Here is an 18,372-nt window from a genome sequence, read left to right as displayed (position 1 = left end):
CGAGGACATCCCGCTTTGCCTCATGTCCAGTCTCTATAGAGCTATTGTTGTTCTGTTAGGTTTCTTAACATTATGCCTGTTCTCGCTACATTAGGCCTAGTCTTGCTAGCTTATGCCTAGGGGTTTCTAAAAGATTTTTGTTCTTCTTATCAGTGCCACCTGCTTAATGAAGTGTGAGTCCCCAACCTAAGAGCAAAACAAAGTGATGGTAAAGATTAAGTTCCTCACAACACACCTATTAAAGAACAGCAGCAGGCTGATACTAGAGACACAACGCTCTGTTCCTAAATGCGGCTATCATTATTAAGGAAAAGTAGGAGACATTTATGCAACTCATCTAAGCCTGAAGTACCCTAAAGAACACCACTGAAATATTCTAAAAAGATCTGACTCCTCAGCTTGCAAAAATGAAGCCTGAAAATAGTTTATCTGGAAAATATCTACATCTTCAAAACCCGTGGGTTTTATTCAATTGTCAGCCTGTAGACTTTGGGAAGTTAAATATCAGAGGTTAAGTCATGAAAGCTCCACAGGCTTACGTGCAAAGAGATCCTATCTCCAGAATTACTTTGCTAAGCAGAGTTTGCAAATCTGATCCTTTGTTTACCTGCTTTCCTGAAAACCTTCACTAAACATATGGTCACCATTCCCAAGACAAATGAAAAGCAAACAACAAAATAGAAAACAATTTTTATTGAATGAACAAAAGTCTAAAAGTTTCCCATTTTTGGTTAACAAAAGCAGCAACCTACAAAACCCCCACATTCCATGACAAATCTTTTAATGTCAAAAAATTAATAGTTGAGCAAGTATGAATGAACATCTGTACGCATAAAGCTACAACTGTTGAGATGTGTTTGGGCAAACAACTGAATGAATTTCAAACTGGGGGAGGAGGGTGAAAATAAGAAAGAGACTGAAAAAGCTTGAATTGTTTGCTGGCTGAGAGGTATATCATTAGGGCTGCCAGCAGTTTTCGGCACTTGCATCCCTCTTCATACACAATTAAAAGAGCAGGAAAAAAATGACAACAGGTTTTAAGACCGTACAAGGAAAAGAACTGCCAACAGAACACAGTGTTCAGCTAGCTCATTTGGTTAATGGTAAACGCAGCTTTTTAATACCAAATTTCACGAGCTTGTGTTAAGCGAGTCTCTGCTCTCAAGAGACTCCATGATAAGAATTCAGCCACTGTACCCACAGAACAAAAGCAAGAAAGAAGGTCTGTCCTCAGACTTTCCCTGCTACAGGCAATTCGTCTCCGTCTAAAACAGTCATCTAGCTACCGGAAAAGTAACTGAGATCTACTTGACAAAATATGATTATCTGACAGAAGTCTACTGGGAACTAAATGGAGAATGTACATTCACTTCAGAAATCTGATGAGGTTTTCTAACCTATGTGATTTTTAAATTTTCACTGGATATGGGCAGCCTTAATAAAATGGAGTGTTGGAAGGCAATGTTTTCTTTATCCTTACATCATTTGAAGAATAACCCTTTTTATAAAGTCATGTAATAAATTTTCATGCTTTTGAATACCAAGTATTTTCAATGAAGTCTGTTTATTACTTTGACTAATTTCAATCTGCTCTTTTGTTTTCATGGATAAGGACACAGTACAATTATTTCAGAAGAAATGATTGATTTTTCTGTCATACTTTTGATTGCAAAACTACAATAATCTGTGCTTTTCTGTGAATTTATACAGATCTCATCCATTGCAACCGTATCATCAGTTATATTTAACAATTATGAAGCTGTATCTTATACCATAATTTCTATTCATATGCATTCTAGGACTAATAATCCCTAATATGTCTTGATTAAAACTAACTTTAATATATCAACTCCATTCTCTAAAGTTAATTTTAATCATTCCCATCATAATCATTATAACTCTGATACCCACTGTTCCTCCTCTCACGAAGATTAGATTTCTTCCACGTTGATTCTTGATGAAAGCCCGCACTGAAAGATCGTCCCAGTCGTCCATGTTGTTTCTTAGAGATATTGTCTTCACTTTCAGATTTGGAAATTCCATGTCCTTGTGTTTGGGATTGTTTATCCTGTCTAACATTTCCAAGTGGAAAATTCCAAGGACCAAATCTTTGCCAGTTAAGTCTCTGAAAGGCAATGATGCAATGAAGATTTCCTCCAACCTAATCAAAGTAAAAAGGTTCTTTGTTAAATGCACACAGACGCATTTCTAACATACATCAATATTTGAAATTAACATCTCGGCAGGTAAAAGAATTTAAAAAACAAACAAACAAACAAAAAAAAGCACAACACAAAAAAAACCCCAAAATCAACACACCAGCAAACAAAATACCCTCCACAAAACCATATCAACAAACAAACAACTCTGCTCAATACATTTTGATTGTTTCCCAGGTTCAATTACTGCCTTCTTTCTCATCTTTTAAAGTTATCCTTTCAATCTTTCACGGCTTGTGTAACTTTTCTGTCGGTCTTTTTTACTCTCCTGCCACTTTCACTCAAGTTATCTCTTCTGGCATCTTCTCAGCTTGCTGATGCTCTTTCATAGGTCTCCACATTTCAAATATTCTCTCTTCAGCCTATTATTTCTCACAGAATTTCAATCTGCAAATCAAAAATCCATCCCCCAATCACGAGATATAGCCCTATCTATAGGAAAGAAAGCTATGTGAATTGGCAGTAAGTCCATGCAACAGAGACACAGGCATTCTTTTAAATTTGATCCTACTTGACTGTACTTTCCTGCTTACATGTAGCTAGAAGGCCACGCACCAAAAGGTAATTTGTACAGTACTTCTATACTTGCTACAGCTACATTTTAGGCCAACAAGATTAAATACTGTGACGAAACATATTGTATACACAGATACCCTGGTTCATCCTAGTATATGCCAGGCTACAGCTGTATATTATCTTGTCCTGCAAGCAAATATAAATGACTGATATGTAAGTACCCCCATATTTGACTTTTGTCTTCAACAGTAGCTCATAACAAATTTCTTTTAGTGATCTTAAACTGCTGAAGTATGAATAAGTTTGCCAAAAGTCTACAGTGAATTTCCTCCCATCTTAGTAAGTTTACCTTACCTTCTTTGTCTTCCGATGCTGCAATCCTCTCTCTAGGTGTCGAATGTCTAGATATTCTGGATTTTGGGTGTTTAGGTCAGTGACAATATCTGCCCACCTACAGAATAAGATTATTACTACTCAGCTGATATTTATTAAACCTCAGCACCACTAAGACTCACGTACATACACATGCAAATACAGATTTGCAGCTTTAAATACTCTTAGCAGTGATTTAAAGATAAACGAAAGCGTAAAGATATAAACCCCTCAGTATTAGATACATCCAGATAGATATAAAAGCATCATTTTTAATCAAAGCATTCACAGTGATTATTCATCTTCTCAGGTAAGATGTTCCCTTCTCAGGTGCTCAAGTAAGAGCACCACGAGTCGTTAGTTGCATTGTTTACCCATACCAATTCATCCATTTGTGAAAGGAAGAACCAAAGTGTGGTTTAAGCAAGGAGAAAAATTATTTTTTACTTTATTTAATCCTCTCTTACCCTTTTACATTATTTTGTTTGAACTCTTGTCTGTTTTTCTCACCCAGTATATCCAGTTTTATCAGACAGGTCTCATCATAACTCACTCCTCCATTCTGTTTAATTCCCTTCTGTAATAAACTACTAATTCAGTCATTCCCCACTCACTCATCTCTTCAGAGTTTCATAGCTCCTTCTAGCCCCAGTGAAACCAATATCCCCATACTCCAGACCTCTTTAAGCCTACATATAGCCTTTTCAGTTCTTTTAATGTTTAATTACTTGCTTATCTCTAACACCGCTCTATAAGTTCAGAAAATCCATTTCTAGCCCAACTTTTGCCCTCCTACCTTAAGCACAAAATTTTGTGAAAAATAATGTCTCTACAATCAAAAATAGTATTACAAAGGTTTGGATTCTACATCCAGAGATCTTTTCCTGTGCCATTTGTAGCCCATATACCACAGAACAAAACTCTGCCAGTGGGATGTATAGTGTGCCATTTCTCAGCACAGCAACCGCATGCATAATGTGATTTTTATTTTGTTGCATTTAATCTCATTAGCCAAAAATATCCAGATATTTACAGTTATTGACATAGTCACACCACTGACAAAACAAACAAACAAAAAAACTTTTGAGTTTAACGTACTGGGATAGATCTGAGTGGCTATGAAACTGCCAGATAAGCACTTTCAAACAATTTTTCAAAATAATTAGAAAGTAGAGAAGAACAAAGAAGTTGTGTTATTTCCCCCCCCCGCCCCGCCAGGTCTTTTCCTAATATATCAAGAAAAATCACTCTATAATAAACTCAGGAGGTGGCAGAGAATCTATTTGCTAAAACTTATGTTTTGGTCATGGAATTAGTTTATCAAGAAATGCTGTTCTTTTGTAGTGTTGCATCATTTAAGAAATTAATATTGAGCATTATGAACTAGCATGTAAAGTAAAGCTCAGAAAACTATTTTATTAATTTATCATGGCAAATATAACTAATAAATGAAATTTCTACATAGTGCCCTGTAGCCCTCCTAGTCTGTAGGTCTAATTTGCATACCAACTTTATACCATAGAATCATAGAATCATTTAAGTTGGAAAAGAACTTTAAGGTAACTGAGTCCAACTGCTACCTAACACTGCCAAGTCCACCACTAAACCATGTCCCTGAGAACCTCATCTATACGTCTTTTAAACATCTTCAAGGATGGTGACTCAACCACTTCCCTGGGCAGTCTGTTCCAATGCCTGACAACCCTTCTAGTGAAGAATTTTTTTTCCTAATATCCTATCTGAACCTTCCCTGGCACAACTTGAAAGCATTTTGTCTTGTCCTATCACTTGCAACTTGGGAGAAGAGACCAACACCCTCCATGCTACAACCTCCTTTCAGGCAGTTGTAGACAGTGATAAGGTCTCCCCTCAGCCTCCTTTTCTCCAGGCTAAACAGCCCCAGTTCCCTCAGCTGCTCCTCATCAGACTTGTGCTACAGACCCCTCACCAACTTCACTGCCATTCTTTGAACTCTCTCCAGCATCTCAATGTCTTTCCTACAGTGAGGGACCCAAAACTGAACACAGGATTCAAGGTGGGGCCTCACCAGCGCTGAGTACAGGAGGAATGATCTGTTCCCTGGGTACTGCTGGTCACACAATTCCTGATAGAAGCCGGGATGCTGTTGGCCTTCTTGACCACCTGGGCACACTGCTGGCTCATGTTCAGCTTGCTGTCAATCCACCCCCAGGTCCTTTTCTGCTGGGCAGCTTTCCAGCCACTCTTCCCCAAGCCTGTAGCACTGCCTGGGGTTGTTATGACACAAGTGCAGGACCCAGCACTTGGCCTTGTTGAACCTCATACAACTGGCCTCAGCCCAACAATCCAGATGGTCCAGATCCCTCTGTATGGCCTTCCTACCCTCCAGCAGATCAACACTCTTACCCAACTTGGTGTTGTCTGCAGTCTTACCGAGGGTGCACTCAATCCCCTCATGCAGATCACTGATACAGAGATTAAACAGAACTGGCCCAAATTCTGAATCCTGGGGAACACCACTCATGACTGGCTGCCAACTGGATTTTACTCTGTTCACCACAACTCTTTGGGCCCAGCCATCCAGCCACTTTTTTACCCATCTAAGATTACACCTATCCAAGCCCAGCATATCTTAGTATATTCATTCAAAAGAATTAAGAAGTCACTTGGTGACCCTTAGTAAAGAAATACAAATGGTTTTGAAAGAAAACATACTGGTTTATATCCTTACTAAGTAACGTACCGTTTACAGTGTATTGTTGGATGTTTTCTGCTTGGCTCTCCAATTAAGATCCAATATTCTACTTCTTGCTGCAAGACACGACCTCTGTTCAATAGAAGATACAATCCTAGTAAGATTTATTGTGCATACTAAAAAGAAAAAGAGAGATTAACATTCTATTGTTCTTTTTAGGATTTTCTAACATTTAAAATTGTCTCCTCAGCCAAACTAGAAAAGAGCTCCTATGCTATAAATAGTGTTTGCAATTGCATACAGGGAAACATTTTGTTTCACAAGGCCTGGAAGCAAGACACAAGCTATTGCTTATTATTTGGGAAAAAAAGATCTTCATGAAAAACAGCGTTACTTGGATGAAAGGCAGTTTACTGTAAGATCCAAATATAAACATAACAATGGAAATAAGAGCCGTGGAAAGCCACATAAACGTGGAACAAACATCTTCCTCCCCATCTCCGATGTCCCACACAGTCACAAAAGAGTCTCTTCTGCTATTTTTAAGCTATGCCTCAGCTGACCATGGTTACAGACAGCTGTAACCTGCATGAAACAATTCCTAAGCATCCATTATCACCTATGAAAAACAAAACCCTCAACCAATGCTAGTTCAGGTTTGTGAGCAGCTTCCAAGAAATTCAAAGCCTGCAGTAACCTTGTCAGGGAAAATTTGTGACCATCATCAGGGCAGAATAATGAGATAGAGATGATTGTTCTATGACTTCCTGTGTATAATTATCCTATGAAAAAGTACTTCAGTTTCAACTGTAACAAAACCCAAGATTTTTCTGCCTAGGGAATTAGACAGCATAAGGTCTTACTGCTTGCCATAATTTGTTTAGTTATAATTCCCTGTAAAATAACAATGTATGCCATCATTGTACAGATGGGAAACCAAGACACAGGATAGATTGACTTACCTAAAGTCACACTGGAAGTCTGTGGTTGAACTGGGAACTGAACCCAGGTCTCCCGAGTCCAAATCCAGCAACCTAAGATCATACAGGAAGTCTGTGGGTGACCTAAGAACTGCCTCCTAAACTTAGCCTAGCAACCTATCTACCCATTTCTTTTGGAATTTACTACATTTCTTAGATTCATTTTTTTAAAAAAAGCTTGCCTTTGTAACTAGAATGCAAAAACAGGTAAACAAGAACTGCTGCAGAATTTATTGATAGTGCTTCTGGAACCTAAGCATATTTTTTCCCAGTAATTTATTAAAAGATATGAAGAGAACAGGGTGTTCTTCTGGTCTGGCCTCCAGCCTACAATAAGGCTATAAAAGCTCCTTGAAGTCATTACTTCATGTTAGATTGTTAGAAGAGATTTGTTGTTAGGAAGAAAATCTGATACTGACTTAGAAATATAATCACTAGTGACTGAGAATCCATTTCAACCACGGGTAAAGTATTTAAATTGTTGCTCTTGCTCATTACTAAACAATATAAATTCAAACTAGATATAAGGCATGTTAAGTTTCCACACATTGGGCTGTATTATTTATCAAACTGCATTTCTGATCTAGTGAACTTTTTTTTTTCCCACTTTGCTCTTTCAGTGCAGATTCTTAGTAACTTATGAAGTAAGCAAGCAAGCCATGAACCTTTTGGTAAACTTAAGCAGCCTGATGTGTTGGACTTCTGTTTGGGGCATAGTTTCCACATCCTTATCACTCACCTGGCATATCAGTCAATGCAATCTTAAAACACCTTCTGTATTCTTTTGTTCATCTATTAAAAGCTTTCATTAACCCTATGGTCAGACTCACACTGGGAACAAATGAGATCCCGATGTTACGCTTTATTCCCTCCAAACAATTACCATTTTGAACTCTAAAATAGAGCTAGAATTCTCCATTGCTTAATGTGACTCTACATCTTCAACACAGCCAAAGGTAGACTGCTTGGGAAGAGAAGTGCAAGACTGAGGCTCACCTTACACCAGTGACCTACTCTTTTCATTGTTTAGCACTCCCTGCTATTGGTATCTGCTAGTTTTGTCAGGGATTGTCTTCTTATGCTCAATGATAGTAAAAACAAATACTGACCAACAGCTGAACCTTGAGAAGGTCCAACAGAAACCTCCAACACATATTGTGTTTGTAACTATTAATACTTTGAGGGAGGAAACACAGTTTAATTTAATACGATTGTGTGAATGAGGTAAAACAAACTACTCTCAGCATATCATATAGCAGCAAGTTAAAGGCCTTACAAAAGCTAAGATACACTGCCTCAAGATTACAAATTTTTTCAAACCACAAAATGTTGTGGTTTTATTACAAGACTTTCCCTAAACTCAGTATGAATATCAACGCTATTATCCTCTTTTAAAACCTACATTAAATTGACACCTATATAAACTATTCCATTATTTTATCATGAGTAATGTCACCCTGACAAATCTGAAATTATTTAGGTAACTGTAGTTTTATTCTAAAACAACTGGCACATTAACTTTTCTCCTGATCCTTGAGAAGTGTTCCAGCATTCCAATCATACTGTGGTAGTCCAGAGGTTCTCTCTCCTCCAGCCCGCCGACAATTCTTGGTAACAAATTACTCAGATATCTTTACTTTTTTAAAGTCCTGCACTCCAGTAGTTGCAGTTTATCATCATTAGTCAACACTGCAAAAAAGTATATAACTACCATCCTGCAATACCTACACGTCCCCTGTTCTCACTGTACACAAACATGGGTTTCTGAAAATGCAGATTTTTCTCACATCCATGTCGTAATGGATTAATATAACTGTAGGCCTCTTGCTTATAGTTTATGAAGAAACATGTCAATGGACACAAACACTTCTTTTGTTTCTCCCAAACTCTCTGGAAACAGACTCCCGCCATAATTAGCTGGCTTTTAATTTTTTTTTTTTTTTCTTAAAAAATACCTGGGATTTCTCAGCCCATTTGGTTTTATTTGTCAGACTAGTTACCTTCACTTGTCCTTCAAGTAAATAACTACCCTCTCTATATATGGCTACAATGTTTTTAAACAATTCCTTCCAACCATTCATAGTTTTCTGTTTACATTCTTTCAATCTAGTCTGCTTAGTTGTGTTTAAGTCCTTTCAAATTACACAGTAGCGTTTTGCTAGTTCAGACATAAATGCTTTTACAACATACACTGAAATGGTATTTAGGGAGAAAAATGGTTATTAACTTCCAGTAAATTTTTCTGTATGTTTCCTTCACTAAAATAAGCATAAACACAGTATCTTACCTATAGGCTTTACTAGCTTTTACTGGGGTTGCTTCAAATCCAATTGGGCAAAAATAATGGTTTTGGCAATGGTAGATGTAGGCCATTGTTTCATCTTTCAGTCCACGTGTTAGCTTTGCAAGTGCCCCTGCAGCTACAAAGAAAGATGAGGTTACAGCCCAGAGTGCTCTGGATCCTGATTGATAATATAAAATAGTTACACTGTTTTTTAAACTATGAGGACATGACCTGACAGGCATGCACAAAATACAGTTTTGATTTCAAACTTCTTAGTATTTAATTTCCTGCCCGGTACAAGAAAATTAACATCTGCCACACAGTCTGTACTAGGGAAATGCAATATAAAGTGTGCATTGTATCTAGATCAAAGATTTCATAAAAGTTATTTGCTCTGAGGGGAAAAAAAAAAGGAAAAGGCATCTCTCAACCTAGGAAATACACACTGCAACACAAAGCAGTCCCACTGCCCCAAGTCAAATGTAGCACACATCAATGATACTGCTGGAACCTCTGAAAGCTTTCAAACTTATTGATATCGTGAGCTTCTTGGAGCTTTCCATCTCAGGAACACCTCCCGCTTTCGGGCATACAGTATTTTGTAATGTGACTGCAGTGCTCAGTTTCAGGAAAAGACTAGAAAAGGCACTGAAACATGACAGAATTCTCAAATGGGATACCAAGAACAACAAAGATTTCCCCTTTAACAATCTCCCCCCAAAATTTTCAGCATTATTTTATCCTTTTAAAAACTCTCCAGTTAGAAGATAATTACCAAGACTATACCAAAGGCTAATAAACCATGTATCAAAATATAAACTTTCTTTAGGCAACACACTTAAAAGTATACATAAAAATGCAGCTTCATAAACTAATTTAGAATAATCACCTAACTTTTAGATACAGCTGCTGAAGTCAAGCAGAATTTATGAGTTCACTAACTTCAAAAAATAAATTTTTAAAAGTACAAAACTTTTATTAAAGATATTAATATTTTTCATGCTGTACATTCTAAGTTTTTATACAACATAGATTTCTAAAATGCTGAAATAAAAATGTGTTTTTCCTCCAATGTATAACAGCAAACACATCTTCCAGGACACCAACACAGAACTGGAAGGGCCGTGTCCTCTTAGATACCTTAAAATTCTAGTTCTGCGATAGCAGAATTTACAGCACAGAATATATTTTATCAAAATAAAACTACAAATTTAAGTTTTAGCAAAATAAGAGAAAGAGTAAAACCAGAAAAATCAGGCAACTTGGCGTTATTTGATAGCTTATCTCAAACTGAAAATACCACTTGAAGAATTTGTCCAGTCAAATGCTACATATTGCAGGATTTTTCAGTTTATACACTGTAAGGTGAATGCTTTAGGATTAGCTACATACCAGTTTCTCCAGCTGTCTTGTTCTTCCCATGAGGTTTATACAGAACATACGAGCATCCCTTGATATGGAAGTGATCATTTATTTGTCTAAACCATCTGAAACAATAAGCTTAGAGATTGTAGTAACTCAAGAGTTATTAAATGCAATTTTCTCTCACTTATCCCCTTCTTGACAGTTTAGGAAAAAAGTCTCAGTCTCCTACTAAGTACCTACCACATTGATATATAAATTGTAGAGGACCATCACGCAAGCAAAACTCAGCATATCCTAGAGACACAAGTAAATACGCAAAGGCTTTTTCTTCACTTTGCTTTTTCAGACCCAACATATATCCATAACAACGAAAGGACTGGATGTGAAAAGTTCCTATTGTGCTCCATCCAGTCACTTCTAATTTTCAGTTACTCAGCTTTTCAAATTACACTCAAATTCTGAAGTGCCAAGCTTCAACCATAATTTGTAAGCTACACCAAGGGAATCTAAGACACCAGAAGGCAGGACCCTTCAAGTAAGACTTTCTGCAAATCATGTTGGGCTTCTATCACATGAGCTTCACAACGCCAAGGCATTACAGGAGTCCCATTCTGCAGCACCTCACAGCAGGAGGGAGTGAGGACAGGTCGGCAAAGAAGGCTTTTCCTCAAATATTCACTTTTCCACATTAGAAGATTCACATTCACATCTCTGAAGATGATACCTCAATCACAAAGCCACATTGGGTGATGGTGTTGGCTCTCAGCCCTCCTGTTTTCCACTCTGCCAAGTACTTAAAAATAATTTAACCAGGCAGAAACAAACACAAAAACAAGAACACCACCTATGAAGGGTAACTTTTCTGCAGCACTTAAGGCACTCACAGGGAAAAAGGAAGAAGAATTCCAAGTTTAACTTTTATCTGCATAGACTACTGACATAAAGAGACAGAACATTTTATCAGTTTAGTCTGTAAGGGTTGCTATACACTGACATACTCCTAAAGAGATACAAAATCTGGATCCAAGTCTCCTAAGGCAGAGAAGGAAGTTTTTGTAACACTCTGCAATGATCTAACCAGTATGCTACCATGAAAGTACAGACTGCTGCCACATTTTCAAATCCGGCACCCATGTTCTGCGCCAAACCTTATATATTGCCTTCAAAAATACTAAATATATCAAATGCAAATCATGAAACAGGCAAGAACACCGCAAAATTCTGGAATCTCACAGAAGGTAACACACCAAAGCCCTGTCTAGATGTTCAGCACTCAAGTACAATATGCTCCTAGCCCCATTTAATCCTAAAATTCTTTATGAGTTTAATAAAACAGAAAAATAAGGACAAAGATTTTAGACCCAACTCATCAAGATCAGGAAACAGCAGAGCAGAACTGAAACAGAATTTGAAAGTCCAAGTCTTCTGTGACTCCAGCCCCATATCTTCTTTTTTTTTTCCCCTCTTCTTCCTGAACAGCTCCATAGCAGCAAAGGTGCAGCATTCACTATGTCATTTTTAATACTTAAATTAAGTTTTACATAAAGCTACCAGTATATCAATCACCTTTTCAGGCTGTTTCAGTGACATTAACAAACATTCAATGTGCATTTTCTGAAACAGGAAAACGAGGGTGAAGAAAAAATGTCCTAACCACGAGAGTGGATTCATTAGACTATTATATAGCCATTACACAAACTGAACCAAAAATCCAACAGAATTTCATGTTCACCTGATCTGTGTAGCCACATCGCACTACGCAAAACAGCTAGCACAAAAAACTCTTTGAAAGGTTTCTTTGGACACTGTCAGAATACCCAGGTATGCTTCATTATTCTAAAGCTTAAGAGGACTAACTCATGTCAGCCACTTGTTTGTTTTTTTTTTTTTTTAAATAAATGAACTATTACTATAAAGGTTCTGTCTCTTAGCTTTATGTTATTTTTGCATACATTAACAATCAAGCTACATCAAAAGCACCAGACATACCTCATTAAAGTTGTATTTCCAGTGAAGGGACCAAACCTAATCTCCTCAAATGGGGGCTGAAAGCCCAGTATATGCAAAGCTTCTTCTTGAGTAATAGGTGGTAAACTAAAACAAAAACAAACAAAACAAAACAAAACAAAACAAAACAAAACAAAAAAACAAAAAGAAGTTGTTTTATGAAGTGATTAGCAATATATTTTGGACTCTCTAAAGACAAAGTGGTCTGTGTGTGACTTACCTTCCAGCTCCCAGTGTACTATATAAGAAGTTCCAGCAAGACACTAAGGATGAAATTCCACAGGAAGTCTTGTATTGAGGTCGGCTAACACAATACCTAAACCAAACAAGAACCCAAACACATTAGAAAGAATTCTTGATTTAATAAGAGGAGCAACCTGAACTACTTTTCTGTGTGTCATGCCATTGAAGTGCCATGTTATATTAAATGTTTTTACTTTGCCAGTATTAAAAAAAAAGAGAAAGAAATAATAGTACATTCTTAACAACAATTAAAAAAGAGCAAATACGTTAACAATTTCTTTAAGTTTGTCAAATACCACCACCCTATTTCATGTAAATCAGGCAAATTTCTAACAGCCCCATGGGAGTTCTGTACAAGAGATCCTGTAGGAAAAAATGGTTCTGTACTAACATAATGTACAGTTTGATGCACTCTCTTCTAACACATGAACTTGTAGTAAGTCGCATCTCTATCAGTTTACTAATGAATGTCATCCCAGGTTGCAGATTTTCTAAGCTAACAAACTTTCTGATGTCGCAGATATATAGTAAGAACCAGACCGATTCATTAAACTAAGTTAATTTAGTGAACTATATTCATTTGATGTATTTTGTATAGAACTGACAGATTCTGATCAAGTATTTCCTTGTCAAAAGAAAAATTAGGAGTAACACATATCAGTACCATGTTTAAGGTTACTTTTTGCTTGACCATGCTAATGAACTTGGGGTTTTTTAGCAATTAATCCCCATTACTGAAAGAAAAAAAATGTTTAGAAAGAAAAATGTTTTTAGCATTTAAAAAAATGGGAGGAAAGTTTTCATTCTTCTTGTAGAAAGTATGAGATTTAGTTTACGTGTTTAACATATCCCCATTTCTAATTTAAAGAAAAGCATTAAGACATTACTAAGAAGTTTGAAATCAGATAACCAGCAAGAGTGATTACCAACAAACTGTATGGTGATAATCTTAAATAAAATTCATAAATAGTACCATCTCCGAAGGTCCAACACTTTCCTCTCCTTCACATCTTCAAGAGCAGAACGCTGAGAACACTCCCTGTATTGTCTGCTTTTTTTGTCTACGGATTTTTTCTTTGTCACTTGCTTCTTCATGTTGCCTGCAAAACAGATTTCAGAAACAAATGAATACCTAGTTTACCTTTTGTATCTATCTTCTTAAATATTTTTTACTTACAGCATGAACCTCAATAGAGACACTGGTTGTGTCAGTATGTCCAAACTTGGACTAAACATTAATTGAATGAAAAATTTCAGATGCATAGTCAAGATTGTCAACAGGTTTGTAAGGCTGCCATTAGCTCTATAAACAACATCTTGTTTTTCTGAATAGAATTAATGGTGACCTGCCCAACTGTTCAGATAGAGCAGTAAATCTCATTATTCTAATGCGTTAAATCATCCATCCCAAAAATAGACTCTCAGGCCTCATGGACTTCCCATCTCCTAACATTAAATGCACAAGGAGATATAATGAAGCACTTGTTTTTCATAGCCAAGTCCTGTAACCAGATACACTTCCTGATGAAAACTTAAATGCAAATCAAGTGAGAATAATATACTCGCGAGGTCTTTTCCTTTTTGTAAGTCACTGAGACAGTGAAAAATTAAAAGAGTTGGGCCACATGCTAAAGTAGGAATATTTCTGTTCCATTTTAAAGCCATCATATCCAAATGAAATATACCACAAATATTTAGCAAAATTTATCATCCTGTAAAATATTATCATTTATTTCTTATTTTTAAAGACACTACATGTACACATCAAAAGGCAATGGCAATTTACTAATGGTATTTAAGTTCTGCTAAACTGGTTTCAGGCTAGTAGACAAAACAGGAACTTGACTAGCTAGGCAACCCATTAAGGAAAACAGCTACAGCCAGCTGTAGATAAGAAAAGGGATTACGGAGAAAAGACAAAAAAAACAAAAACAAAAAACAAACACACCGAAAAAGCCCACCACACAAAACACAAATGCATATGAACGTGCCTGATTCACAGTTGCAATTTGTGACCAGGCAGAGAAAAAAACATAGGAAACAGCAAAGAAGACAGTTTTGAAGAAATGGGCTCCCTAGCACTGTATACATATATCAAATCAAAATACATACGTTTTCACTACAGAAAACAACTGCTTTCCTAAATAACTATAATTATTTCATTTACATGTCATAAGTAAACCATGTCTTTAATTTCAAAATACATGTCTGAAGTACTTGAAACATCTGTGCAAGTGACAAACCTGTACTTAACATGTAATAGTAATCACTGCACAACGTGCCACACTCTATGAAAGAAAAAACACCCCAAAAATCCAAGGAAAAAAAAGGAAAACAAACCCAAACCAAAAGCCACCACAAGCAATACCCCCAAAAAAACCCAGACAGTTAAGCAAAGGCCAGCCTTGGTTTAGAGCCACTTCCCCAGAAGCTACACTTGGCTTGTACTCCTCCTACCTCACCCTCTCCTTTCCTGACAAGCAAATTGTTTGAAATGACATACAGGCTCTTCTATAGCAATTCCTCAAGAGATACCTGTCCTGACCAGCCCCCTCCACAATGAAGCTGTAAACACAACGCCTTTTCGTATCACAACATAAAATCTTCACCACCTCACCTGCTTTATTCTTCAGATTTGTGGTCACGCCATTGAACTCTGATTTGTCGATTTCCCATGCCAAGGGAAGCTTCCCAAGACCGCCAGGCAAGCTTTCCAAGTCAGCATCTTCCCTGTATATTATTTCTGAAGCACCGGTTTGAATGCCGAGTAAGCCAGGTGTGTTATTTCCAGCATTTAAGGCAGCACTGCCTGACAGACAGGCACTAACTGAAGCACTTGGGCTTTTACAAATAGATGGTACTCTGTTTAAAAAAGCATAGTCTGAGCAGATGGTATAAAATTTCTCTCGTGTATGAGTCACAGGACATCCCCATGGATAATGACCATCTCCCCTGGACACCAAGGATGCAGTGGAGGCGTCTGATGTGCAGTATGGCTTCAAGGGATCATGAAGAGAAGCTTCTGGGGATGCTTTCCCAGGTTTGTTTTCAGTGTTCCCATTATTTCCAGAACCATTCTCCTTTTCATCTTCTGAAATGGTAGGCATTGAATGATACTGAAAAGAGTATGGTACAGCTAAGAATATTTTTTTTCTTTATGTTTTAATTACAACAGAGTTTGCATCATTGCCTCCATTGCCTCTGCAATCTATTGATAAGGTACCTGAAAGAAAATGACAAGTTAATACAAGTGTCTCAATCAATATAAAAGATACAGAAAGCTTATCTATGAACTCATATACAATAAAAGCTGAAATACCTCTACAGATACATCACAACACACACCGTGTCTTTGTAGAATTCTAGACATGCTTAAGAGGTGTGAGGTGCCCACAGCATACACCACAGTGATACCACATGATAGTGGTAGCGACAGTGAATACAACATGAGTGATTACACTTGTGAAGCAATACAGGAGTAAAAAGAAAAACAAAACTAAATCACAAACTTTCCTACATTTACATAGCTGTGGTTGACTACTCTTATTTCCTTATAGCCACAACACTTTGCATATGTGGAGCACAAACTAATCCACGCAAATTAATAAATCAGAGAGACAGCAACCTAAAATCACTTCATTCTGAAGAATCCTGCATGTTTGCTGAAAGTGAAGTTCAAGCTTACAGAAAATTACAGTAACTATTACCTCTGTTGACTGTAAACTGACACTACTACCCTCAATCTGTTCCACTCCTGTCCTCATATGGCTGTTAAGCGTTCCCTTTTATTTTTATGCGCCTCCAATTCTTCAAGATGTGAGAAAGCAAAGCATCAGATTTTGTTTATAGTTGCTAAGAATTACCAAAAACAAACTTAAAAGGCTGGCTTGCTTTCAGTGTTTTTTTTAAAAAAAAGCAAATTGACAGTACTCATTATCCGTCATCTCAGCAGCTTGCACGTCTGCGGCGTGAAGACACACACAGCAGATGGGAAACCTGGCACGCCGGAGGCAGGAGTTTCACTGAGGAGCAGAATCCTGCGACACCGACTTCTGGTCACGGAACACGAACCAACGGCGCGTGTCTCTGCCAGAGCGCGTCTTGCGACCAAACCCAAGCAGGACTCTACTTGAAAGGTTACAAGGCAATACCAAAACACACGCACGTACTCCGCAGCTGCTGGCAATGAACACAGCCCAACGGCGCCCAGCCCCGGCACAACCTGCTCTCCCCATCTCCGTGGGGATTCACCCACCAGGGAACCCGCGCAGCTGCCCACGGGGTGCGGGACACCCGGGCCTAGCACCGGGGAGGGGCGGGAGGGCTGAGGCGCCGCCAATCGAGACCTCGGCGCGGCTCCGTGGGCCCGCCCCCCGCGCCGCCGACAGTCGCTTCCAGAGTGAACAGCGTCGGGTTGCGGGAAAGGCCCGCGGCTCGGCGGGAGGGCGGACCCGTTCTCTCCCACAGCGCCTGCGAAGGCCGGCGGTGCGGGGGCACCCGGCAGTGGGGGCAGAGGGGACTTGCGGCGGCTCGGCCCGCGCTCCCGGCCCGTTACCTGCGCGGCGCCCGCCTGCGTCGCCTCCCCCGGCCGCGGCGGAGCGGGGACGCCAGCGCGCCGGAAGCAGACACGGCGCGCGGGGGGAGGGTGTCGCGCCGTGGGCTCACCTGCGCCCCCACCGCCCCCCGCTTCCTCAGCACCGCCGGCCGGCACCAACTCTGGCGGCCGGCAGGGGGGAGACGCGGGGCGGCCTGGCGGCGGCGACCGTGCTCCCGCTGCGGCTTCTCACGGTGTGTGAGAGCAGCCGCCTGCGCGTCTGCCGGCGGTGCAAGCGACTACACCTTGGCGCTGTGAGAGACGCATATTTAACCTTGTGTCGTACCCCCCCTCGTCTTCGCCCTCATGGTCTCCTCCGCCTCTGGCCCACAGGCGGGAGGGAGTAAGGATCTCGGGGATGGCGATGGGGGTCGGCCCGCGGGGGCAGCCGTGCGTACCCCGGCTGGCGGCTGCGCTCCCCCCGGACTGGCCGGGGTTGGGAAGCGCTCTCGCCTGCCCGCCGAGGTGAGGCTCCGGGTGCTGCACGGGGATTCGGGAAAGGCGGGAGGTAGATGAGAGAGCGAGGGGCACTGCCTGAAGGGGAGGAGCGGGACGCGCAGCGTTACCTGATGGGGACAGGGAGCTCCAGGTGCAGAACGTGAAGCTGCGATGACTGATGGGTACGTGACTGCAGAAAATCCTGATACAAGTCACCCATCGCCGGCGGTCATCGCTGGCAGTGAAGCTGCCCAGCTCCGGAACAGGCGACAGCTGAGACTGCGGCCCCAGCAGCCGCAGGGTCACCCCCGCCCTCACCGCAGCCTTCTGGAATGCGGGCGCTCCCGCGTACCGGGGCCCGCGGTCGGTGCTTCACTGCCGTCGGGCTGCGGGTGCTGGTGCCGGAGCTCTGCCGCACGGCCCAGCGCAGGACCCGGACTGGTGGGGAGGTCAGAGGCCGCTCTTCTCTGCCCGGTGCCCTGGGACTCCCGGCCCTGCTACCCCGAGCTCCGTTCGGTTAAATAGGCTCGGTTTGGCTCACGGCAAGTCTTGGCTCAGTTTTGGTATCGCCCCCTGACGCGGTCAAATTTTCCCATTCAAGGTGGGGAAGATGTAGGAGCATAAATGTGAGTGTTGGATTCCTCCTGGGGACCAGGGGACAGACGTCCAGACCTTTTATT

At 40.1% G+C, this 18,372-nt stretch overlaps 1 protein-coding gene across 9 annotated transcripts; it reads right to left on the bottom strand.

The window, feature by feature from the left end:
- Positions 1 to 678: 678 nt before the first annotated feature.
- BIVM (basic, immunoglobulin-like variable motif containing) lies at positions 679 to 18,008 on the bottom strand. Of its 9 annotated transcripts, none has more exons than XM_065058065.1 (11): positions 17,821 to 18,008; positions 15,278 to 15,883; positions 13,634 to 13,760; positions 12,638 to 12,733; positions 12,400 to 12,504; positions 10,438 to 10,532; positions 9,049 to 9,181; positions 6,744 to 6,815; positions 5,830 to 5,913; positions 3,090 to 3,186; positions 679 to 2,161 (listed from the first exon to the last, which is right to left on the bottom strand). In XM_065058065.1, the coding sequence occupies exons 2-11, from the start codon at positions 15,765 to 15,767 to the stop codon at positions 1,871 to 1,873; spliced, it is 1,590 nt and encodes a 529-aa protein (XP_064914137.1). In that variant the 5' UTR covers positions 15,768 to 15,883; positions 17,821 to 18,008; the 3' UTR covers positions 679 to 1,870. The 9 variants fall into 9 exon arrangements, with proteins under 9 accessions (XP_064914137.1, XP_064914155.1, XP_064914124.1 ...); XM_065058083.1 differs by lacking the exon at positions 17,821 to 18,008 and adding an exon at positions 17,326 to 17,354; XM_065058052.1 differs by lacking the exon at positions 17,821 to 18,008 and adding an exon at positions 17,216 to 17,351.
- Between the last annotated feature and the right edge of the window lie 364 nt (positions 18,009 to 18,372).

This window comes from Columba livia, chromosome 1 (genome assembly GCF_036013475.1).
Source record: "Columba livia isolate bColLiv1 breed racing homer chromosome 1, bColLiv1.pat.W.v2, whole genome shotgun sequence".
Taxonomy (NCBI): domain Eukaryota; kingdom Metazoa; phylum Chordata; class Aves; order Columbiformes; family Columbidae; genus Columba; species Columba livia.
Note: the sequence above shows the minus strand (reverse complement) of the source record. Positions and strands in the feature narration are given on the sequence as shown.